This window comes from Paramormyrops kingsleyae, chromosome 18 (genome assembly GCF_048594095.1).
Source record: "Paramormyrops kingsleyae isolate MSU_618 chromosome 18, PKINGS_0.4, whole genome shotgun sequence".
NCBI lineage: Eukaryota > Metazoa > Chordata > Actinopteri > Osteoglossiformes > Mormyridae > Paramormyrops > Paramormyrops kingsleyae.
The window spans coordinates 21,455,081-21,480,590 of NC_132814.1; the positions used below are offsets into that span (position 1 = coordinate 21,455,081).

Genomic DNA, 25,510 nt, shown 5'->3' on the forward strand with positions numbered 1-25,510 from the left:
TGAGAGAATATGCGGTTCTTTGTAAATATACCACTGCAGAAAAGCTTCACAATCAAACTGGTTAGAGCCTAAAAATTAAATAATCTAACCGTAAATTTGATTTTCACTGATCGGGTGCAGGATCCCGCTTTCCCAAGATTGTAGCATCACACCGTTTTAATTGTTTGTGTTCTTTTAAATGCCTGCATGCACCAGCATGTGCGTATGTCATTGATTTTGGGATGAGCAATGACACAATTGCCAAAAGATAAGTTATGTTACTGTTATAAAAGAATGTACAATGTGCTTTGATTACTTCCTTAGTACTATTCCAGGGTGCTTTCTTAGAGAAAATATATTAAATTTGTATGTAAATGAACCTGCAGTGTCGACTCTTAACCTTATCGACCAAAGTTTTTATATACTGTGACTGACAAGGCTGAAGTTGTCTACTAATTCGCCAGCTTCTTATTCGCAGGATCCGCGCCTCGTTAAACAGGGGATGCCGTTTCGACAGAATCCTCCAGACTGCGCTGCTAAATCGAAGACACAAATGTGTTCATTAACTCCGATATTTGTTCTCTTAAATTCGGAATCTGAGTTTTGTTTGATTTCTCAGACATTATTTGAAGATACTTCACTACATTTTTTCAGTTTAATGCCCTCTGAAATGGTAAGTCTTTCATTAAGATGTACTGCACAAACAATGCAGTTTTTGCCCAGGTTAAAGGCTTATTTATTTTCCCTATGGGGGAGTGCTGGCAGCAACACATGCTGTGCAGTTTTATAATAAATAGATTTTGAAAATACAAAATCTATCACTTACATTTTGTCAGGGTCTGTACCCGTTCATCCTGTGACCCCTCCATGCTTGGCCTCCACTTTTCCCTCTCTGTCATTGTAGTCCCTCCCTTTGTTATGTGTTTAGTCCCCGTTCAGCCAGCAGGTGTTGCTGGCCAAACTGCTCCCTCTGTCTTTGTTCCTAGTCTTCCCTACTGTGGCGTCACTGTTCCCTGGATTGCTGTGCAGCTTAGTGGATGCGTGACTGGTATGCAGACTGTAATCCCTCTGCTTATGGGTTTGAGGCTGGCCTCATGCTCACCGCATGTGTTATTTTTAATTTATTGGTTTTCTGGTTTTTCCTAGTGTTTGTTAGTTATTTTTCCTTTTCTGTTTTCAGTTTGCCTGGCTTGTGTCTAGTTTATTTTTGTTTGTTGTTTTCCCAGTGTAGACTTCTGAGTTAGTAATTTGTGTTTTCTAGGGTCAGTGCCTTTTAATTTTTCCAGTCGTTGCTCGTTGTCCTGCACCCTCTGTGATTGGTCGATTGTTAGCCCAGTTGCCTTTAACTGCCTGCGTCTGCTCAGTTCTTTACTCAGTCATTGTGTGTTCATGTTGCTGTTTGTGTGTTTTATAATCCTGCTCCCTGTGTTATATATAGGTAGTGTGTATATGTGTGTGTGTCTATATATATATATATGTATTAGTGCAAAAACAATATTTCAAAAACAAGTCTGGTGGTATATGGAGCACAGCATATATATATATATATATATATATATATATATATATATATATATATATATATATATATATATATATATATATATATATATATATATATAATTCTTTTGGTGTTTCATTAAACTGTATGATTGCGTGAAAGGACCAGATGATATAATAAAACACATTGACACTCTTTGATGACTGCCTTCGCTGTACTTTTCTACAATGAGATCCTTTTGATGCTTTGTATGCTCTCTGTGAAATATGGCTTTTGCTGTAGGATACAACTGAGTAAATGTCATGAAAATCCTACCTGGACAGCTGAACTTTATTCGTGGTTAATCAGAGTCACTTTAATTGATGGCAGATGTGTCCCCAAAAAGCTTTAATGCTGTAATTAAATCAAAAGATGCTTCAACAAAATATTAGTTTATGGGTGTGCACACTTAGCTAGCTTATTGTATGTTTCTTATTTTAAAAGTTTTCACCCAGACGTATTGTTTTTCAGTTGAATTGTACAGGTTATAGGTCACATTAAAGGCGGGAAATGTTTTGAAATGATTTATCGTGGTCTCAGTTCTTTACATCACGAAAACCTGACATGTTAACAGGGGTGTGTACACTTTTTATATCCACTGTACCAGGGCATAACAAGGTGTGGAACATAACTAAAATAACCAATCAGCAAAGGCACGGGACAGCAAACAGCAGGTAGAGAAATAAGCACTGAAACCAAGACACCTTAAACACTAAGGGTTGACAACACTAAGGAAGACTTGAAATATAAGTCTAAGCAGAACAAAATTAGACAAGGCACAAGCAGCTTAAACCTTAAACAGGTAATGAAAGAAAGACAATAAAAGAAACTTAGGAAACCGAAAACTAATAAAACTTAAATAACAGGTGAACTTATTACTGGAGGGGTTTAGCTTCCGAGCCGGCGTTCCAGGGAGCAGGGATACACACTAGACGCTGAAGGGCTACAAGACAGAGAGGGGGAAGCAGGATGACCAGCGACACCTGCTGGTCAAAAGGCCACGAGACACACAGGACAGGATCGGACATGGACTGACGCAAACATGAAATTAATTAATTGACATTGTGGTAAAATTCAACTTCATGGAATGGCTTAGGAGAGGTTTGAGAATTGAAGTGGTGTTCATTTAGCCATCCAACAAGATGTTAGTAACTTTTTGAAGAACAGAACAAATTCTTGTTAGTTTTTATTGTGTTACTCTTAATTTTCATATATACTAATGTTGTATTTTTTTAAATATACACTTACTAGCCACATAAATTCAATTCAATTTTATTTATATAGCGCATTATCACAACATTACATTGTCTCAATGCGCTTTACATTTCTGCCTCGTAAGGACCCCCCGTTGAGTAAGCCAAAGGCAACGGTGGCAAGGAAAAACTCCCTAAGAGGAAGAAACCTTGGGAGGAACCAGACCCAAAGGGGGAGCCCATCCTCCAGGGGCCGGCAGATGAGTCAAACAAACAAGATGAAATGACTAAGCTAATACAGACAAGATGAAAAAATAGCTTTAAACATTTTCTTTGACTGCCTAAGACTTTTGTACAGTACTGTGTACGTGTCTACATGCATTTTCTCAGGCAGAAAAATGACCTGGAACATGTCGTCCTTGCCTAATTTTTAGGCATTTCTGTTTGAGATTAATAGGTAATCTGGGTGTTTAATGTTATTGCATGCTCGTTCATTTTGACTCCACTCTTCTTTGTACACATAATTCTCCAAAATAGAACATGACAGCTGTACAGCCAAAGGATTTACAGGATCTGCTATACCCTGACACACATGGGGCTCTGAAGTTCACAGCTGGGACTCAAAATGCTAAATGAGGATCACAATATTTACTACCACATGTGTGTATGATGCCCTTATTTAAAAGTCAATTTCATTTTCGTAAATACATAAATAAAACAAACCTGAGCAACTTCATAATAGGAAATAAATCCTGTTGCATGATTATTTGTCCAGCTATGGACATTCAGTGGCACCCCAGAAAATATAGATTTAGATCCTTCTCTGAAGACATCCACAGCGTCAGGACTAGTAATATTTCTTTTAAAGAGGAAAACTACTCCATGCCCATACTTACAACTGAAGCCTACTTCTTATTGGAGTTGGTAGTTTCTAACGGTCTCTTCTGCAAGCCCAGTCAGTGATGAAAGCAAGACATGCAATTAGTGTGGATATTTCTGGATGTTTGTTGCAGATTACGGTTGATTTTGATACAGAGACTTGTCTGTACAGCATGCCAGTTATTGATGGAAGAAAAACTGGAGAAAACCCTCAGTGATATTTTAGGAACCTTGGTTCCTGTTTCTGATCTGTGTGTTCCTAGTTTGAATGTTCTCTCTCACACACAGATCTGGAAGTTCTAGATTCCACCTGCAGGCCAAAGACATGCAGTCAGGCTGATGGGTATTTCCAAAGTGCCAGGAGGGTGTTTTTGCCCATGATGGTCCCGGGTGAACCCAGAATTTATGCCCTATGTTACCTGATAGACTCCAGTCCAATGTGGAGTTCTGTACTGTACTTCATGGTAGGAAGGAAGAAGTTTGGTTAGGGTTCAGAAATATTGTGTAGAGGTTAGGGAATCAGGAAAAATACAGCCTTGCACAGATGGTACAAGAGGGTGCAGGGGCACATCAGATGTGCTGTGTTACTCCTCAGTGCCAGTTCTAGTGACCAGTTATCAAGTCAAGCCAAGTGGGCAGAGAGGAAATGATTCTTATTCTCCATAAAAGTTGGTGCTCTTCTCCATGCATGGATGGATGGATGATTGCAGGATTCAGACCATGACCTGCAGCAGCAGTGTTTGTCACCACTCAAAGCACACGTTTGCATGAGGCCCCCTGTTGGCCAGAAGCAGTTACTACACTAAATATTATATCTACACTTTCCTTATTTAGGAAATGCTGAAGCAGCATGATCTGCTAACCAGGATCATGCACCATGTCACGAAGCTCATTTAATCTCAGACCGGTTTCTTCAGTGAATTCACTGTATTCAAATGATCTCTAAAGTCACCAGATCTCAAACCAATAGGGCACCTATGGGGTGTGGTGGAATGGGAGATACCAAATGGGAGATTCACACCAAAAAGGTTCAGCTGACAAATCTGCAACAAATCTATCTATCATGATTCTATCATGTCAACATGGAACAAAGTCTCTGAGCAAACACCTTGTTGAATCTATGCCATGAAGAATTAAGGCAGTTATGAGGGCAAAGGGGGTTTCAACCTGGTACTAGCAAGGTGTAAAGTAGCCAGTGGGTATATTTCTAATGGCAGTGGGTGAGTTCTGACCACCAACACCGTGCAAACAGTGCCATGCATGTGGATACCAAAGCAGGCTGTCTTATTACATTGTTACTATAATAGACAGCAGACGACAGTTATATTACAGCAACAGTGTTTATAGGTTTGGGGACCATATATATTGTCTCAATAATGTATGTACTCAGTTTTTTACAGATGTATCTGGGAGGTTTTTCAACTGTCAGGGAATACCAGGTTTTTACTTTTACCAGAAAAAGTCTCAACGTTTAGACCCAAAGGTCTGGCCCGGTGGCCCGAAGCTACACGGACAAGTTAATAATAGCAGTGTGATAAATGCCGCTATTGTGCGATCGTGACAGGTTGGGCCATTGCACACTTTAGTCTCGTCAGCTGGCTGCCGTTGCTCTCTTGTGATTTATAGCACCTTGGAGGCTCAGTGAACCCAGTCAGGTGTGAACATGCTTAAGAGGCATTCGGACCATTATAAAGCTGGAGGGTCCCGTAAATTGTAGAAACACAAAGGAAAGGATCATGTATCTAAGGGTACTGTGAGAGGAAAAGCACATCTAACAGACGTTTGTAAAAAGCTTCGCCCCTTAACAAGGAGTCAGTGTGTTGTTCAGTGGGTTAGAACACTGTGTGTGATCTGACAGTTGCTGGCTCTAATCCCAGGGTCAGCAGAGAGCAAGCCCCTTAACGGCTTAACCCATTTTTTTAAAATTTTCTAAAACAAACTCAGTACGCAACGATGCATTTTTGAGAAAATTTCTGTGGAATTTATTTTGGAAGTTTTTTGTGGCATTACATGAGGACTGAGTGATATTTTGTTCCCAACACTGTAAGATTTGACCAGGAAGCCTGACTTTAGGTTATTGGTGGTCTCCTCTCAAAAGTGATTAAAAAAATGGATCTGGTGAGTTTTGGAAATTTCCTCTTAAATCTGTCCAGGGACTGTCTGACCCGTCTTTCTCAGAAATGTACGTTGCTTCGTATAAAATTCCCAGCTAAATAAATAAAATGTAACAGAACTCGGATTAATTCGGATTTGGGGTTGGCCGATGTTTTAGTACAAAGGAAAACGCACAGATAAAGAGCTCAGCTAAACCTCCCTGGCTCTCCTGCAGCGTCACTCCGGCGCTGGACTGGTTCCCCAGTCTGTGCTGTGCGCCGTACACAGCTGTGATTCACACACTGTGCTTCACAAGGCACAGCCCTTACACTGCCCCACATGCCTCTATCCTCTGGTTCACCTTAATCCCTTAGCCTAGAACTTAACCAGCATGCTCCCAAATAAAGGCTTATTTACATCCGGTGCCAGGCCGGGCTGTGGGCACCCTGACCTCCACATTACCCCTGACTCGCGCTGTGATAAATCAGATTATGTAGTTGGCATTGGTGGCGTGACCTTATGCCACAAAAGGAGCGGGACTGCTTGGTTACACACACCTAATATAACAGGGCTATGTGACATTACCCATTCAGTACAGATCAAAGTGGGGGTTTTACAAGCGTTTCGGGGGGGGGGGGGGGGTGAGCAAAGGTCGCTCTTTGCATGCTGGGAAGCACATGGCAGGGAATCTGCAGAGACGGCTGATAATTATATGGGCTCAGCTGTGGGCCTTGACCTGAACTCTAAAGTCCAAAATATTGCCTCCCGCACACAGATACTCTGCATTAGGGTGCTCTTCTGGTCTCCGAAAGGGGACCACAGTAAAGGGAACTGACTGAAATCGCACTGCACAGTGATAACATGCTGCACTGCAGCGACGAAGCTGGTCTCCTGTTACTCTGATACTTCCGGAAGGTGCTTGATTATTGACATACTAAATGATGATCTCTATAGCCACGTCACTGTACTCCACACACATTACACCAGCCCACAATGTTTAATTTACATCTTAATTTTACAACTACTGATATCATCACTTTCATTTTACTGTAATATTTTATGTTTTTTTTTTGTTATTTCAGTCTTAATTATGATAATCTATCTTTTAATATATTTTGTCTTTCCCAGAAGCTGGTGGAAAAATTATTTCACTACACATATGTAGCTGAAGGGTAACGGTGGGAAGCTGTGGGTAACATCAGCTTCACTATCCAGTGTTGTGTTAATGATCATGATCAGCAGGGGACATTCTTAGATATTAAAGTCGTTTACTCCGGTATTTGCACTCTGGCTGTGAATGCAGCAGCTGTCTACAGTGTAACAGGCAGGCAGATAGACAGACAGACTGACTGGCAGGCAGGCAGGCATATAGACAGACAGACAGATAGACAGACAGGTCTAGGAGGGCAGCATGAGGCTGTGGGACCCTTATAAATACTCCTGCTTCCTGCAAGGTTTTATGTATTTTCTCTCCTGGATCAAAAAGCTCTCTCCCTTCCTCCATCTCTGAGCTGCAGAATGGCATATGTCACTCAACCTCTGCACACTGCACGCAGTGATTCGCATACGCCATAGGACGCTTGGCCCTTTGCCTCTTTCCTGATCCAAGCTTTCAGGGTCTCCATGGGTAAACAGCAGCCTGGTGCCATGAGGAGGGTGTGGAGGAGGAGGAGAAGCTTCATGCTGTAGTAATACCAGCCACATTTAAATCAACATGTAGGAAAAAGATCACCTGAGCTGCAAAACATATAGAAATCCAGTGGGGGGCGCTGTGTGGCTCAATGAGTTTGGATGCTATGTCTGTGATCAGAAGGTCACCTGTTCAATGAGTGATGTCACTATTGGGCCCCTGAGTAAGGCCCCTAACCCCCAGTTACTCCAGGCACTGTTTGGCCCTGCTTTATGTCTTATAAATCTAATGTTCATTCACTTAATAGAAATGATGTGCATCACTGATGGAAGGTAAGCAGGTACTTAATAACAGTGATAAATTTAGTATCTTACTTTTAACAGGGTTTTAAATACATATATAAAGAAAGCTGTGACTGGAAAGTAGTTCATACACAAAATGGTACAGATGGCCGAAAAAGCCCATCTGTCTGTGTCTGTCTGCCGTCTCATTCGAAGCCAAAGCGGGTCGTGCCTCCCACTTCACCTGGTGTCAGTCAGAACCATCCGATTGATTTTCCTTTTCAGGCTTCATTTCCAGGTGCCCCTTAACATTCAGCCAGTGCCATGGACGTGAAAACATACCTGATGAAAAAGCGCGTGGAGGCCAGCAGCCGTGGCAGCCAAGAGGGGGAACTGAGATTAGTGGGTGAATGTATCTGCCGTTCGGGCCCACAGCGGTCCCAGGCCCCCCGGTGCCCGAGGTTCTGTCAGACGGCCTCTGCTGCTGCACGATTACGTGATTACAGTGCAGCCAATTTATACCCATATGACCGCTGCTGATTTTTTTTATCTCATACTGTTACGTTTACCGCTGCTACATCTGATGTATGATTGCGCTACTGCACTTCAGTTCAGGATGCTCCACTGTGATCAGAAGGTTTCCAGTTTGAATCCCTGGGCTGGCAGAGTGATGTCATTATTGGGCCATTGGGCAAGGCCCTTAACCTGTAATTACTCTACTTTATATTCAGGGTGATTCAATCTGATCACAAATTGTGCTCTAGTGATGTATGTCTGTTTCTGTAATTCTAAAAGGATTTTAAGCACATAATATTTTCCCAGAGGTTGTCAGATCATAAATATTCTGCAGTCGGTTTTCATATCTGCATTCAGTTCATTATAGTAATAATAACTTTGGTGATCCAGTTCCCAGGCAGTCATCCTGGACGGAACTGGTCAGGGGGGTGGGTGGAGCCCATCCAGGGAGCACAGGGTGCGTAACTGGGGTCCCACCATAGATGCTCCAGCACAGAATTAGCAATTAGCAACTGGTTGATTAGCAGCTTAGAGATGGCTCTCAAGTTTTCTACATTTTAGAATAAAAGTGGACATCAAACCTATGGAATAGCGCCCCCTGCCTGATTGGCTTATACATACTTGGCAGCCACCAGAACATTCTGGGCGCTCACTGGATGCTTTTCCTTTACTCTCCAATCCAGCTCATCCCAAACCGTGTCAGCTGGGTTTGGCCCAGGTGACTGTGCTGGCTGGTTCCGTCACTCTCCTCACACTTCAGAGCGCCCCCCAACCCCCCCCCCCCCCACCAAGCCCAAACCATTGCCATGTGTCAGCTGCTGTAGGACTGGCTATAGCGACTTGCCTGGTGACCTTGTCTGCCCTGGACTCACTGACCCTTGACCCAGAGTCTCCTCGGTGACACAGTGGCTGGAATGACAAGAATCTCTGTTCTGTTCTTCCTATACTTGGCCAAGTCTGCCTCCCCCCCTTCCAAGCATTGCCCCCATGGTCATGTGTGAAGTACCCAGTGTTTCATTCCAGGACCTAAAATATCCACCTTGGCCGTCCAGGGAGTCCCGCTCCGCAAGACGGCCTTCATGTCATAGCTATGCATGTGTGTCATGGGGGAGGGCCATTAAATAAAATGACTTATAGTCAGACACAATTTCTAAATGATTTTAATTAATGATGCACTTTAAAGAAAAAGAAGAACTAGAAGAGCCTCTTTCCAGAAAAGACTCAAATTGGACTTTGGCTGTGTTCAAAATGTCCACTCGTTTGCTCGTTCACTCACTCTATAGTTTTCACTACATAGAACACTCACTAGGGGATGAAGGCAGACAATGGTGGGTGTATTTCGTACACTAGAGGAATGTTATAGTGCTACATAATTATGCACCAGGAATTTGTAATTGTTATCTCTGTCACAGAAACGAGTGCCAGAACATCCCCTCTGGTGTTAAACTATAATGTCGAAAAATGTACTTGTTACATTGTTGTGTATCTACAGTATATGTTTTGTGTTAGTACAACTTGTTCATTATAGTAATAAAAACACACCAGAACTCTGGCACCAACATTGCTATTTTTGAATAAGTACAGTACACATTGTAATTGACATGCATTTACAACCCTTAAGCAAAAATTAAATAAAACTTTACAACACAAATTTGTGCACACGTAACTCTGTTCATAACATACTTGACTGTACTGCATCCAACTACACAAGCACAATGGGGACTGCAGCTGTAGCTATGGTATTTTATATTAATCTTCAACATACTGTATTGATTGTGTTAACGTTACCCATGTACATTTCGAACACAGCAATTGATGATGATGACGATAATGATGAGGATGACGACGACGATGGTGATGACGATGATGACAGCGATGATGACGATGATGATGAGGATGATGGTGATGATGATGAGGATGACGATGATGAGGATGATGGTGATGATGATGACGATGACGAAGGCTGCTGCCGAATGTGGGAAGCCAAACAGCATTGGTCTAATGAAAACATGCATCATTCCATAATCCTAAGTATGGGTTTTATATGTAGGCTAATTATATGCAAAAACTTTTGACTATCAATGAACTGAGCTTTGTTTTTGTTTGGTCGTTACACAAAAGTATATTTCAGGCATTTTATAAATGCTGTACATTTTCTGCCTGAAGGTTAAACAGTAGAGCATAGGGATTTAACATTCCATTTCATTATAACGTTCACATAAACCTGACATTTTTATACTCAGACAAACGATGTCTGAAGCCTACAGAATGGCACAGGTGTAATATTCATTGTTGAGATGTCATTTTTCTTTCATTTTGTAATTATGGGGACCCCAGGTCAAAATGAAACGTGGCTTTGATGGGTTTTTAAAATGTTACTACATGAATGCCGCAGTGCTATTACCTGTTAAAGTTTACAGGTTTGCAATGACTAGGCCTGATATTTCAGTCATATTTAACAGATTTTACTAGGTCACATGATTGGGGGGCAGGGCCTCAGAATTGCATTTCTTTCCACTTTGAGATTTCAGTCACTCTAGTCATTGATAAAACAAACATCCTGCTCTAGTCAAAGAATTTTTATTCTGTTCTTCAGCTCTATGATCCACTGAGGTGAAATATCTCTTTGGTCATAGAGCAAATGGAAAGTAATAAATATAAGAATATAAATATTGAGACATAGAGTATAAACATGATATTTTAAGACATGGACATTAAGACATAGATAAATTAAATACAGTTAAGCCACCTGACTTACTAGTCCTTAAAACAGACCCAGTCTTAGACTTGAACTCTGAACAAAGACACTGTGCTTCTTGTGAAACTTCTGAGGGAACCCTGGGCTTCGTGTTAAAGCCAGCTGCTCATTTTCAAATAAAACTAGATAAAAATATATTCCCCCATGCCCACTGCCCCCCTGCTCCTCAATCACATTAATGCAGTGTAATGCCAGTAAGCTCTATTACATTGTTGGCACCGTGATGGGAAGCACACTCAAACTGCAGAATCACATGTATGCCCCCCCCCCCTGTCCCCACACACAAAAACCACCCCCTGCCCTCCAAAGGATTTATTACTCAGCAACCCAGAAAGGCCAACCTCAGACAGCAGACGTATCACTCAATACTGACTCTGAAAGCAAGGAGGACCACGAGAAGGTGAGTGGACTTTCCTTCCTGTTGCAGTGGCGAAGAACGTGCTGTAGCATCTGTGTGATTTGCGGTTCTGAACTCAGTGCTGAGCACTTACACAGTCAAATCAAACTGAGAGGGTATCTGTCAGACTGTGGGACAGACTTCAACATGCAGTATATACATACATTCATGCAATTTGAGGAGAGACTGGGAATGACCCAGAAACCAGCCAGGTAAAGGGTGGAAGCAACTTCCTAATGACAGAGATGACTGTTAACTTATCTGACAGTTTCTCATAAATCGTAAGAAGACATCAAGTGACCTTCAAAAGGAACAGGAGACAGAGAGCAAGCAGGCTGTAGTTTGCAAAAAAAATATATATATATTTGCAGATGCACATCCATAAACTGAGAAATGAGTGAAACAAAAAATTGTGGTCACTTCATTTTTTTCGTGGCTGTGTGTGTGTGTGTGTGTGTGTGTGTGTGTGTGTATTTATACATATACATGACTAATGTGCCAATATGACAGAGTATAATGTGGAAATAGAGCAAGAGATGATAAATACAATTCTAGAATTTTTTGTCTGGTGTGAACCTCAGTGGGTTGAGATGCTATACCTGTGATCAGAAGGTTGCTGGTTCAACTCCCACTGTTGGCAAAATGACTTCACCCTAAACCCCCTACTGCTTCAGGGACGGGCTGCCCTTACTTTCTCAGAAAAAGCTGTCATTTTGTATGAAAGTATTTACTAAATAAATTAGTTGTAAAGATGCCCTTTCACTTCACTGGAACATTGCATGAACATTCATGTCTGACTGTGTAATTTCACTGAGAAGAAAAGTACAACTGAATTAAAGTAAAGCTACACAAGATTCAAATATACATATAACAGTAAATATTATCTAATTAACAGTTACTTACTAAAGTGTTCACCACCTTTACCTATGTGGCTTTAAATCATTTTAACCTTACTGGTTAAAATATTTGTTGATTTATTACAGTTAAGTGACGCCTTGATCCGGAAGCACAAAAATGCTTTCTTCCCCAAAACTTTTTTTTCCAGTAAATATTAGAAGTTTGTCACTTAATTGAGTTTCTAAGACCATCTTTCACTGCATCTGTCTATGTATGATGTATTAGACTAGCACAAAATAATTATAAAGCTTATAAATAGAAATGAAAATTCCTATCAAACTGGAAACATAAGCTTGCCGGCAGCACTGCGTGGCATGGCACACAATTTGCCCGTTTTTAATTTGATTTGTGCGTTTACTGACATATCAATTTTCGCCTGTGTCACCCTCGGATTGTGGGTGAGTTATATAGTGGGTGTCACTCTGTCATTCTGCTTCCTGGTGAGACGGGAGTGGGCGTGACTGTCAGGTAAAAGAGAGTCGGGTTCTGAAACAGAGAGCCTCTATCTGCCTCTAAAACAGAAACCTCTAAAATGGGGAGCCTCCATCCATTTATAAAACTATAAATCAGAGGGCCTCCATCTACCTCCAAAACAGAGGGCCACTATGTTTGTCAAGGGTCACCTCGGCATGTCTTTGTCCCATCCTTCAGCAATGACATGTGACAGTATATAACACCATAAAAACATTGCTTCCAAGTGCAGTTCAATTTTCTGGATTTTACCTCAGTTGGTCACAGTGCAACAGTGCCCCCTAGGGTTGCATCAGGGTAACTACAGAGCTGGGTTTTCACTATCTTGTTTGAGGCTGTCATAAATACCACAAAGTCGAGAAAACCAATACAATTTCGACCAATCCCACCCTGGACACAAACTTTTTAGACCTCTGCCATCTGGTAGACGCTACAGAACCCTGTACGCTTGCACAACCTGGCTGAGGAACAGTTTTTACCCTACGTCCATCACACTTCTTAACTCACAGTAGTGATCTCGAATATTTTGATGCAATACCCTAACATGTGCAATATCCATATTTATGTGAATTTAAACCACTTGATAAGCTCTACCTCTGTGAATTGCTCACCCACTAACTTGCAAGCACCTTATTGTGTGCAAATATAGTGTCTGTACATATTTTATTTTCCGATTCTATTTTATGCCTCGGATTCTATTTAATTGTAAGTTTACTGTGCATCTGCTGGCGTGTTCCAGACTAAGTCTCATTGTACTTACAATGACAATAAAGCATCTCTATCTTCATCTGTATATAAACTGGACAGAAACTGAATTTATGATGTTCCGTACATGTGATAGAGTAACACTGTTGCCTCACAAATCAAGGTTTGGGGGCTCAAATTCCACCTCTGCTGACTATGGCGGGGGTTTCCTCTGGCAGTCCAAAGACACGTATATAGGCAGCGTGGTGCCTTTAATAGCCCTGTGATGGACCTGCATCCTGTCCTCGGATGCTGTGCCTCTTGGGATGGACTCCAGTGCTGTGCCTCTTGGGATAGACTCCAGTGCTGTGCCTCTTGGGATGGACTCCAGTGCTGTGCCTCTTGGGATAGACTCCAGTGCTGTGCCTCTTGGGATAGACTCCAGGGCTGTGCCTCTTGGGATGGACTCCAGGGCTGTGCCTCTTGGGATGGACTCCAGTGCTGTGCCTCTTAGGATGGACTCCAGCACCTCAAAGACCTGAAGACGCAGCTCAGCAATTTTACATCACCGGAAAATGTCTGGAAAAAATATGAATAAATCTGTACCCCCTGAAAGGCAAACTCTGTATTGATGTCCACAGATTAAGCATCTCAGAATAAGGATTATTATGAAGCCATAACTGATTTCATGTTTGTATATGCGTCACACCCTGTGTGTCCTTCAGCTCTAGACGTCCAGGATTGTGGACCAGATGACCGCTGTAGCCAGTGCACGGGAACTCTGTACATTTTCTCTAAGCCTCAGTGTTTGCTTCTGTCTCTGTTTTTGTCTACAGCAAGGCACCTGAATTAGCAGCAAGTGAGAAGCCAGGGAGATGTGGAGGAAAGCTAAGGTTATGGACCAGACAGCGGCTGGTCAAGGTACGTACGGCCGCCACTGAGGAGTGTGAGGAGGGGGGCAGATACATCCAGGGGAGGGTATCTGTTTTCTGGGGTCACACTCAAACAGTCACTTCATCCCCCAGTTTAGTGACTGTTTGTGGCCAACTTGGGGCACAATGCAAGTGCGTGGTGAGCAGAGTGGAGGTAAAGGCAGCGGCTGAGCTCCTCATCGTTTTGACCTATATTCGCCTGTTCTTTGGCTGTGTTTGGTGTTTTCATCTTATACGGCGCCCTCCACAATTATTGGCACCCCTTCTAAAGATTTTTAATAAAATTTTAATTAATTTTTTTTTGGTGAAGTAGTTTCATAACACACAAAAAAAAATTTGAAAAATGAATATTAATATTAATGGGAAATATTCAAATAAATGTATTGAAAGAAAACCAAATCCTTCATCAATAAATTATTATTTAAAAAAACCACATGTATTGGCACCCCTGCATTTAATACTTTGTACAGCCTCCCTTTGCCAGTATAACAGCACTGACTCTTCTCCCATAACATTTTATAGGGTTGGAGAATACAGAGCAGGGCATCTGAGACCATTCCTCTTTACAGAATTACCGAGTCTCTCCAGGTCATCATGGTCCTCAGCCCTCTCCTGTGCTCTCTCCTCTTCAGCTCAGCCCACAGGTTTTCAATGGGGTTCAGGTTAGGGGACTGAGACAGCCATGGCAGAAGATTGATTCTGTGGTCAGCTATCCATTTTTGTGTTGATTTGGACATATGCTTAGGATCACTGTCTGGCTGGAAGATCCAACGACGGCTCAGTTTTATTTTCCTGGCAGAGGCAGCCAAATTTTGATTTAAATGTCCTGGTATTTCATGGAGTCCATAATGCATTGAACCCTAACGAGGTTTCCAGGGTCTTTGGAGGAAAAACAGCCTCACAACATCACAGAACCATATTTTACCTCATGTTTTTACCCCAGGTAATCTGGAAGTCATGGATTACATCTTGAAGGTTCCTATTCGCTCAAATCAACTCAGAGATGTACAGTTTACATGGCACGCATGTTTCAGTTACATTGTGTTCACTATCATTTCCAGTGGTGCAAATAATCATAGCACATTTGTTTTTGTTAAAAATAATAATTTCTTGATGAAGGATTTTATCATATCACCTTTATGATGTGAGGTTAGCAGATGAAATGCTTCCGAGAGGATCGACCTACCCTTCATTAGGGGGCATCTTGCTATACGTCTGTCTGGAGGTAGATGGCCGTCGGTTCTAAGGTTTCCGTGGTCGACCCAAATCCAAATCCTCAGCTTCTGCTACGATTGACCTTCTGCTGTGCTGCTTCCTCCTTTGTCCTCTCCAGGCCCTGATGAAGAAGAGTCCACCATGAGGAAAGGTTAGTGTGCTGTACAGCTTGGCAGCTCTATGAACCTGTTATCACCCTTTTCCTATCAAGCTTATTGTTAGATAAGCAGGATTTCTAAGGTTTTCACAGGAGGTCCAAGTCTTACAGGAATAGAATTAAGTGTTCAGTGTTGACACACCACAGCACACAACAACAAAACGCGTTCTCTGCATTTAACCCATATGCGACATAGCAGGGGGCAGCTAATTCAGCACCGGGGAGCAGTACCTTGCTCAGGGTACCTCAGTAGCGCTTTGCTGGTTGGGGATTCGAACTCGCAATCATTTAATTACAAGTGCACTTCCGTAACCATTAAGGCACCGCTGCTGTGTTCAGGTTCTTTGGAATTAGGTTCTAAAATGAGGTTCTCATCATGGTTATGAAGCATGCAGGAATATTTCATAGCATGTTTTGAAAAGAAAAATGATCCTTCTTACATGGAGAAGCTTGTTTTTGTATGAATAATATTTTGTATATAGTACAGTGCTCACAGAAATTCTGTGAAAAAAGTCCATTGACAAGCAATGTGTAACATTCAGATGACATTTTTTAAACTCCCTCCACCACCTCCCCCCTTTAAGGAGGAATACTTTATTTTTAATTTCCATTGCAAGTTTAAAGCATGAGGTGAATGTTTTATGTTATTGTAAATGTGTTGCTAATTAAAAGTGAGACTGCTTGTCTATGAACTTTTAACTCAGAACTGCCGTTTTTGAAGTATAATTTGGGTTTCAGTTTATTTCTATTTGAAATTAATGTTTTATTTAAAGCTACTGGTTGTTTCTAAGTTATGTTTTTTGTAAACAAATAATGATTTTTCTTTTTTGAACCCAATAAATTTGCAATATTTATGCTGAATTGAGCAAAAGTCCCAAGACTTTCTGTGAGCATTAGGCACTTTCACAGCAGTGGAACTTTTTTCAAAAACCGACAGCTATGGTAGCAAATTCTGCCAAAGGAAGCAAAAAATGGCAGGACGTCCGTGCCAGCGCTTATTAGTGGGATTTTTTATTCTGTGGAAAACAAATGTGAAAATTGATCTGCTGGCCAGATTTAATAAGAATCATAAACATGTCGAACAGGTTATATAAGTAAAATATAAATATAAAGGTTGTGTCCCATTTTTATCATGATCGTCCCCCCCATAATTAACAAAACAACTTATTTACCCTCTGTTGTCTTGCCCTGGCAGTGTAGTTTTGTATGAAATTATGTGTGAAGTTTAACCTTTTTCTCTCATGCCCGTGTTTATTTAAAATAAAGATCCCAGTTCCTGTAGTGTGGTATGAAAGTGACACACAAAGGTGGCCAAGAGACAAAATTTCCCAGTTGAGACAACCCAGGGATTTGTAAAATGGAACCAAGCTCTGGAACTTTGGTGTGAAAGCGCCGAATATATATCAGTCTTTAAACTACCTAAAGATTACCAACAGTGGCACAGTTCATGGATCACAGTATTGCTCGTCATTGGATGGGAATCTCGCGTGATTCCTGAGCACTGCAATGTGCTGTGATTCCTGAGCACTGCAAATGTGCTGCTCAAAGCTGCCCGTAGCCCTTTGCTGTAACCCTCCTGGTTTTGTCCTTGACAGTTAGCATCAAAAAGAAATCCCGGGTTCCTGGGGTGATGATCACGCAGTTTGTGGAGGAAATCCCGGAGGGGAAGAGCACACCAGACTTCACCCGAAAGCCCATCGCGATGACGATACAGGAGGGTGAGGTTCTGGGACACTGAATGAATGATGCTTTGTTGCGTTAGGATGCTGTCAGGAAAGCCAAGCTTGGTGGAAATTTTGCAGAGGAAAGTAAATGCAGACCATTAAGACCCTCTTTGATAGCACTGAAAAGGCACACTATTGGAAGAACTGGAAATTTAACTGGAAATTATCTGTTACTTTCACATTTAACACATTTCCCAGTTTTCAAACTTATGCAGGTTCATAAATTGGATCGCACAACCTCTGCACGAGAAGAGAAAAGACAAGATAAAATAATGCATAAGATGACATGAGACGAGACGATGAAATGTTAGAACTTTATTTATAAGATAAAGCTTGATTTAACAAGTGTGTGTGCTTGTGCAAAGGGTGTAAAAGATGTGCAAAAATGCACAATAACAGCAAAACATGCAGAAAATTAGTAAAACAGATGTGAGCGGACTACAGTCTTGGGCCTTGGATTATGCGCAATGACCGTTGTTTTGTATCAATATACAATTTGCAAAAATTTACAGTTTACAAAATTTTATACACTGACAAAATGGTTTGCGAATTTGCCTCAGTATCTAAGGACGGCCTTGTTAATGCCAACATGGTCCTTAATAAACTTCTATAGTATCGATAGTGTTTCAGTCGCCCCGTGAAGCTGCAGCATTGTCACACAGGGACACCCGTATGTCTGTTGCAGGTAAATTGGCCTTCTTCAAAGCCGTCATCACTGGCCACCCCACTCCAGACGTCACGTGGAAGAGAGCCAAAGGGGACTTACTGGACCCCGAAAAATTCAGGACTAAATACGACCAGAAAACGGGCGAATACTCGTTAGAGGTGAGTCTTGTGAACCTCCATGCGTAAGACAGCAACCGTAGCATCGTAATCATGAAAACTGTCATCCACCTAAAGGGCTGTTCAGTATTCAAACAGTACTGTAGTGGAGCATGTTCACAATTATCCGAAATCCTTGTGTTTACATAAGCCTGCTGGATGATTTTTACAATTTGTTTTATACTATGTTTTTTTGTGCACATGAGTGTAAAAAGAACAAAAAAATGAAAGGAACTGAACCTAATAGCTATTTCTGCGTAACTTTTGGCTAGGTTGGGTAGGTTGGCATAATCTTGCTTTTTGCTGATTTTTGTGGGAATGCACTCCAAAGTAAATTAAATACGCTGTTGATTTAACAGATCATGACAGTACGGGGGGAGGATGCAGACACATATAAATGCTTTGCTCTTAATGAGTTTGGGAAAGCTGTTTGCACAGCCACCTTGAACGTCATTGAAGGTAAGAGGAAGAGGCAGGAGTATTTATGTGGAGTGTAGTGGAGTATTTATGTGGAGTGGAGTGGAGTATTTATTCTGTGAGTGTGTGTCTGTGTTTTTAATTACCACATTTTAAAAGCTGTTACGTTTTAGTTTGTGGGGACATTTTTCTTGTGAAAAGGACTCTTAATGCTGCAGCATTCAAAGCCATTTTGGACAATTTCATGCTCCAAACTTTGTGGGAACAGTTTAAGGATGGCCCCTTCCTGTTCCAACATGACTGCACACCAGTGCACAAAGCAAGGTCCATAAGGACATGGATGAGTGAGATGGTGTGGAGGAGCTTGACTGGCCTACACAGAGCCCTGACCTCAACCTGACAGAACACCTTTGAGATGAATTAGAGTGGAGACTATGAGCCAGGTCTTCTCGTCCAACATCAATGCCTGACCTCACAAATGCTCTCCTGGAAGAATGGTCAGAGATTCCCATAAATGCACTCCTACACCTTGTGGACAGCCTTCTCAGAAGAGTTGAAGCTGTTATAGCTGCAAAGGTTGGGCCACCTCCTTATTAAAGCCTATGTATTAAGAATGGGATGTCATTAAAGTTCATGTGTGTGTAAAGGCAGGTGTTCCAATACTTTTGGCAATATAGTGTAGGTGAAAATATTACAAAACTAGGTAAACCAGAAACAGATACATAAACAAGAACCAATATGGAAATAACATGAACGCAAAGAGGGAAACCAAAACTCAAAATGTCCAACAAACTTGAGACTGGCCTCTTGCCAACACCTCAAACCCTCAGCAGTAGGGGAGCTGAGCCTCATGTTCTGCCAGGCAGAGACCCAGAGAGCAGGAGAAAACAACAGGGACGGAATCAGCGCAGAACTAGGGAAGTACAAAACAGAATGGCCAGCACCACCTGCTGGACAATCAGGGAAATGACAGACAAGGCCAGGACCGATCCTGACACCCGTCGTCTCTTTTCTTCTTTTTCAGTTGGTTTCAAGAGGCACAAAGCAAAGGAAGAGACAGATTCAGGTGAGTCATCAGATGGAGGAATGAACAGCCAATGAATGGTGTGAATGAGGAGCTACCAGTCTATCTTCTGTATCAACTCTACAAAAGTGGTTGTGTTTCTTTTTTTTAGCTCTAAACAGCAATCCTGCTGAATTCCGGAAAATGCTTAGAACACGGTAGGTGAACATTTTAGAGACTAATTCCAGAGATTTTTTGACATGCATTTTGATAGATAAATTTATAAGTCAGTGTGATATTTCTGCAGCTAACAGCTTTTTCTTACATTTTTGCCCAGACCTTGGAATAGAAGTCACTCATATTTAAAATGGAAGAAAGCATTCACTAAGAATCTCTCTCTCTCTCTCTCTCTCTCTCTCTCTCTCTCTCTCTCTCTCACTCACTCACTCTCTTTCTCCTCAGTGCTGGTGTTGAAAAGTGTGAAAAGAAAGAGGAAACCATAGATGCGAAGTTCTGGGAGCTGCTCCTGAGTGCCGACAGGAAGGACTACGAGCGTCTCTGTGCGGAATACGGCGTCACAGACTTCCGGTGGATGCTGAAGAAGCTGAATGAGATGAAGAAGAAGAAGGAGGAGGAGCAGGCAAAGGTCTTCCAATCATACTGGGCCATATGGGGCTCTTATTCTTTGTGAAGTCATTCACAAGTGTCCATTATTCGAGAAGGTTTTCATTCACACTCCTCATTTACCAAATAATCCATGCATGTTCTAGGCAAGTTGTTCTCAAACGTTTTGGACCAAGTACCACTTTGGATCAGCCCAAAGCATGCAAGTACCACTTAGGTAGGGTCAGTGGTGGAAAATTACTCAGTTTTCTACTTAAATAAAAGCACAAATAACACACCAAAATGTTACACAAATAAAAATGTCACCAGTAAAATACTACTCAAGTAAAAAATACCTGGTTTTAAAGGTACTTATCTCGTATTTGTTACTTTACAATATCTTAAACTGAATATGATTACTTATATCAAATAATTTAACATGAATACATTTTTAATTGCTATTTTGCATATTACCTGGCACTCTGAGTACCGCTGGTGGTGTGTGTACCACTGTTTGTGTACCACTGTTTGTGAACCACTGATTAAGGCTAAATATAACATTTTTCACATACATTTCTGGGAGTACTGTGTCTAGAAAAATAACTCAATGTTCATCAGAGACATCACATGATCTCTTAACAATGCTATAACAGGTAGATCCATCCATCCATCCATCCATCCATTTTCTGAAACCGTTTATCGTAGTCAGGGTCGCAGGGAGCAGGTAGATGAAAAACGCAAATTATTCTCCAAGAAATAACCCAGTGACTCAGACAGCTCATGACATTTAAGGTCCATAAATCCATGGTAAATCTGTGGAGATATTATGGGATTTGCTGCTCGTGCTACCATCTCTCTACCTTCAAACTCCCCTGCCAGTTGTGAGTAATCTCATGGTAACACCACCCCTGCAAGTCAGAGTCAAGCACAGTGTGTGGGATAAAGAGTGTCCATTAAAACATTAACAAACGATGTATCTTGAAACCATAGACACTGAATGATGTAAAGAGTATTGTATAGCCTTGAGGTTGAAGCCGATGTATCAGATGGGGGGGGGGGGGGGTGATTTCCGGGTTGATTGGGGTGGTGTAGCCTACCTAGGGTGCCACCTGAGCTTTGACTGGCACTACTACAGCGCCCCCTATAGTTTCACCAGCTCTGCTAATCACATTCCAAGTAGGTCCAGCGACAGTGGCGAAAACTAGGTCAGTTGTCCCTGTGCCCTGGGCCAAGGAGGGACCGATGCGGCCCAGTAACCTTTAAATCATCTGCTGGAATAATTTGTGAAAAATACCCATTTCAGAAAACTTTACATAGTATGTGTGAATCACATGAAAGCTGTCTATTTTTATCTTATTAATTTTCCTCGACGTTGCCGCCGTATAATGCTAATGGTCTGGTCCACTCTTTTAGTACCGGTCTGACAAACCTGCCAAAAGTAACAGCTTACAACGCGGAAAAAACAGCAGCACCATATTTAGTTTTCTAGCAGATTTCTGTTAAATATGCCTGAGACGTCAGAGAGGTGATAAACCTGGTTTAACGTTACATAGATTTCCAGCAGACCCAGAAACATGCAGTAAGTGGACTGTGGCAGTCAGCCGAGTAAATTGGCAGCTCACTGAATAGATGTGTTTGTGTATTATTTATATGTCTGACTTATTTAAATTCGATTTCAGTTTGCAGTGAATTCAGTTTGTGAATTTAATACGATTAGGAAGCAATCCTTTCCAGGAATTTCCCATACACCAGTCCCATGTACATGACCAGCCACAAAAAATACTTGTATCCATCTAAACTTTTATAAGTTTTAAACTGCTCATGTGTATGTCGAGCTGATGATGTCATAATACTTCAGGTCGGGGAGGTTACCCACGATGCAGCGCTGCAGGGGTGCAAAAAGATCACTCAGTAGCAAGTACGAATTGTGCATAACAGCTTTGTTGAGTTTCTGTTGAATCTGCTATTACTTGAGATTTATAAGTTATCTAAAAGACTAGATAAAGGAAGACGCTATTGTCATTTTGTTTTTGAAAGATGAAATTGTAGGGTGGGGGGGGGGGGGGGACTTGACTCCATGGTTTGATTTCCTTTCCATACTCTCGTCTCTCCTCATATCTCTCCTTCCCCTAGTCTATACATCTTTTCCTTCACTCCCATAATCCCTCCATCTGTCTGCTCTCCATCTGACCTTCCCAGTACATCGATTACATCAGTAACCTGAAACACATTGAAGTTAAAGGGGATGGTACCGCGTCGTTCGAGCTTGACTTGGTGCTCAAAGACCCCAGCAGTAGGATTTTCCTCTACAAGGTGAGATGAGTGTGGGCCTCCAAATGGGGGACTTTGAGGAACTGGGAATTTCACATTTACCAGCTACTGCTATGGTTTTTCTATATGGCTTCCTTGCCCTGTTTTCACATCATCACAAATCTGAATTACCTGATAAATTGTTTCTCTCAGTTCCTGTAAGAAAAATAAAACTTCCAGTGAATAAAGAAGCCAAAAGCCTGAATTTCTTCATATAGATGGACTTAACTTGAGTTGCCAAAGTATTTTGACAGGTTCTCAGACATGCCTGGTAACCATACATTATTGATTATCATGTAAGATGCTACACCTTACTGCTGACTGGCTGATATAAGCTGCCACTCAGGAAAACATGCACCTCCTCCTATCAGTCCTACCCAACATCTACAGGAAGCCACTGTGGACAAACAGTGCATGGGACAAAGCAACAAGGCTTATGTTGTTTTCAATTATACAGGATGGCGATATGATCCCTTTCAGTGAGGACATGGAGATGAAGCATCAACTGAAGCAAGTAGGCAAGAAACTGGTTTTCACCATCAAGGACCTTTTGCCAGAGGATGCTGGAGTCTATCAGGTGGACGTTGAAGACGTCAATGTCTTCTCCACTGAGTTCAAGAGTAAGATTGTGCACCTGAGCATGCACCATACCTTATCTGAGTATAGTGTCAAGTCACTCAACCCTCTGCTGCTCTTTCAAACACAAAATATCAGCTGTGATCCACTGCGTATTTCAACAAAGTGACGACCTGTAGCTTAATTCCTATTATCCTAGACTGCTAAACGGTCTGGCCTCTCTAAGTCCCATCTAAAAGGGCTTGCTTTTCTCATATCTGCACTGGAATTATAACACTGTAACCAAAACCAACTTACATAAGAACATAAGAACATAAGAAATTTACAAATGAGAGGAGGCCATTCGGCCCACCAAGCTCGTTTGGGGAGAACTTAGCTAATAGCTCAGAGTTGTTAAAATCTTATCTAGCTCTGATTTAAAGGAACCCATGGTTTTAGCTTCCACTACAATAGCAGGAAGACTATTCCATACTCTAACTACACGCTGTGTAAAGAAGTGCTTCCTCAAATTTGTTTTAAAATGTTCTCCCGCTAATTTCCACTTATGGCCACGAGTTCTAGTATTTAGACTAATATTGAAATAGTCATTTGGCTGAACAGCATCCAGACCCGTTAGAATCTTATAGACCTGAATCATATCCCCCCTTAGTCTCCTTTGCTCAAGGCTGAACAGATTCAGTTCCGTTAACCTCTCCTCGTAAGACATTCCTCTAAGACCAGGAATCATTCTCGTAGCTCTTCGTTGCACCTTTTCTAAGGCAGCAATGTCCTTCTTGAGGTATGGTGACCAAACCTGCACACAGTATTCTAGGTGGGGTCTTACCAAGGAATTATATAAGTGTAACATCACCTCCCTTGACTTAAACTCCACACATCTAGAGATATAACCCAACATTCTGTTCGCCTTTTTTATTGCTTCCCCACACTGGCGAGAGTGGGACATGGAAGCATCAACATACATACCGAGATCTTTCTCGTAATCAGCTACCTTTATTTCAGTGGAACCCATAAAATATCTGTACTGTATATTTCTGCTCCCTGCATGGATTACCTTACATTTATCTGTGTTAAATTTCATCTGCGAGGTATCAGCCCATTCGCTAATTAAATCCAGATCCCGTTGAAGCCTCTCTGCTGCTAGATTAGTATCTGCTACCCCGCCCACCTTAGTGTCGTCTGCAAATTTAACCAGTTTACTGTATGTATTCGTGTCAATATCATTAATGTAAATTAGGAACAATAGTGGTCCTAAAATTGAACCCTGCGGTACCCCACTATAAACGGAGGCCCACTGTGACATAGTGCCTCTAATAACTACTCGCTGCTTCCTATCAGTTAGCCAGTTTTTGATCCAAGCTGCCACAGTTCCTAAAATTCCTGCAGCTTTAAGCTTTAACAAGAGCCGTTTGTGGGGGACAACATCAAAGGCTTTCTGGAAATCTAAGTAAATCACATCATAGGCCTTTTTGTGATCAATTTCACTTGTAGCTTCCTCAAAGAACTCAAGCAGATTCGTTAAGCAGGATCTACCTCTCCTACTTACTGCACATTGCCCATTTGCACAACTGTATTTTTAACTGTATGTCCATGTCAGTATTATTTAAATGTCTTACGTATTTCTATTTTATTCTTGCCATTACTGTTTCTTGAAATTCCATTTCAGTGTCTGACCCATGGATGATACATGGCGATACTTTGACTTTCACCTTAATTTCCCTCCAATAGTCCCGACTGTTGACTTCCTCGTCAAAATTAAGGAGGTGAAGGCCAAGGAGAGGGAGGATGCGCTCTTCGAGTGTGTTTTATCCCACCCACTGCCTATGATCATATGGATTGGCAAGAATAGCGTGTTGGAGGCAGGGGAGAAGTACGAGATCAGCGTGTCTGAGGACAAGCTCGTCCATCGGCTGCTGGTGAGGGACTGCATGCAGCTGGACAGGGGAATCTACACTGCCGTGGCTGGGATCAGGAGCAGCAGCGCCTGGCTAGTGGTGGACGGTAAGCAGGGCCAATGAAGATGGTAGCCAGCTAGCTGGTTAGCAGAACATTCTGCTTCAGCGTCTCCTACATAAGGAAAATGTTTATTTAAATATAGTGACTGATGGTGGCCAACAGGGGGCTGTACGTTGGTTGGTAAGCGCCACCTCTGATAGTAAGGCTCAGTGTTGCAAACTAAGAAGGAGTCATTGGGATCCATTGTAGGTCATCAGCTTCAGTGAGCCATTCAAATAATGTGTCAACATCGGCAATGACATACTGTTTCTATAAGCCAAATGCAAACTCCAAAATTTGCCTCATTAACGTAATGATGTTCATCCCATTGGTTGTAAGTCCTAACACTTATAACATAGAAATTTTAATTTATAGTAAATCTATACCACATTAGCCAGCTAACAATCCATCCCTAATGTGTCCATTGCTATACGCATGAA

General features: G+C 41.7%; 1 protein-coding gene across 3 annotated transcripts in view; it reads left to right on the forward strand.

Moving 5' to 3' along the window:
- The first annotated feature begins 9,367 nt into the window (after window positions 1-9,367).
- LOC111855333 (immunoglobulin-like and fibronectin type III domain-containing protein 1) overlaps window positions 9,368-25,510 on the forward strand; it is a 30,947-nt gene continuing 14,804 nt past the window's right edge. For 2 of the 3 annotated variants that reach the window (XM_072702197.1, XM_072702199.1), the window contains exons 1-12: window positions 11,188-11,270; window positions 14,156-14,240; window positions 15,585-15,617; window positions 17,219-17,341; window positions 18,033-18,172; window positions 18,529-18,628; window positions 19,611-19,652; window positions 19,762-19,807; window positions 20,052-20,235; window positions 22,392-22,505; window positions 22,960-23,122; window positions 24,804-25,076. In XM_072702197.1, coding sequence (XP_072558298.1) covers window positions 14,195-14,240; window positions 15,585-15,617; window positions 17,219-17,341; window positions 18,033-18,172; window positions 18,529-18,628; window positions 19,611-19,652; window positions 19,762-19,807; window positions 20,052-20,235; window positions 22,392-22,505; window positions 22,960-23,122; window positions 24,804-25,076 — 1,264 coding nt within the window. In that variant the 5' untranslated portion in view covers window positions 11,188-11,270; window positions 14,156-14,194. Of the gene's footprint in view, window positions 9,441-9,921; window positions 10,144-11,187; window positions 11,271-14,155; window positions 14,241-15,584; window positions 15,618-17,218; window positions 17,342-18,032; window positions 18,173-18,528; window positions 18,629-19,610; window positions 19,653-19,761; window positions 19,808-20,051; window positions 20,236-22,391; window positions 22,506-22,959; window positions 23,123-24,803; window positions 25,077-25,510 lie in introns of those variants that run through there. The other variant, XM_072702198.1, reaches the window with a different exon arrangement.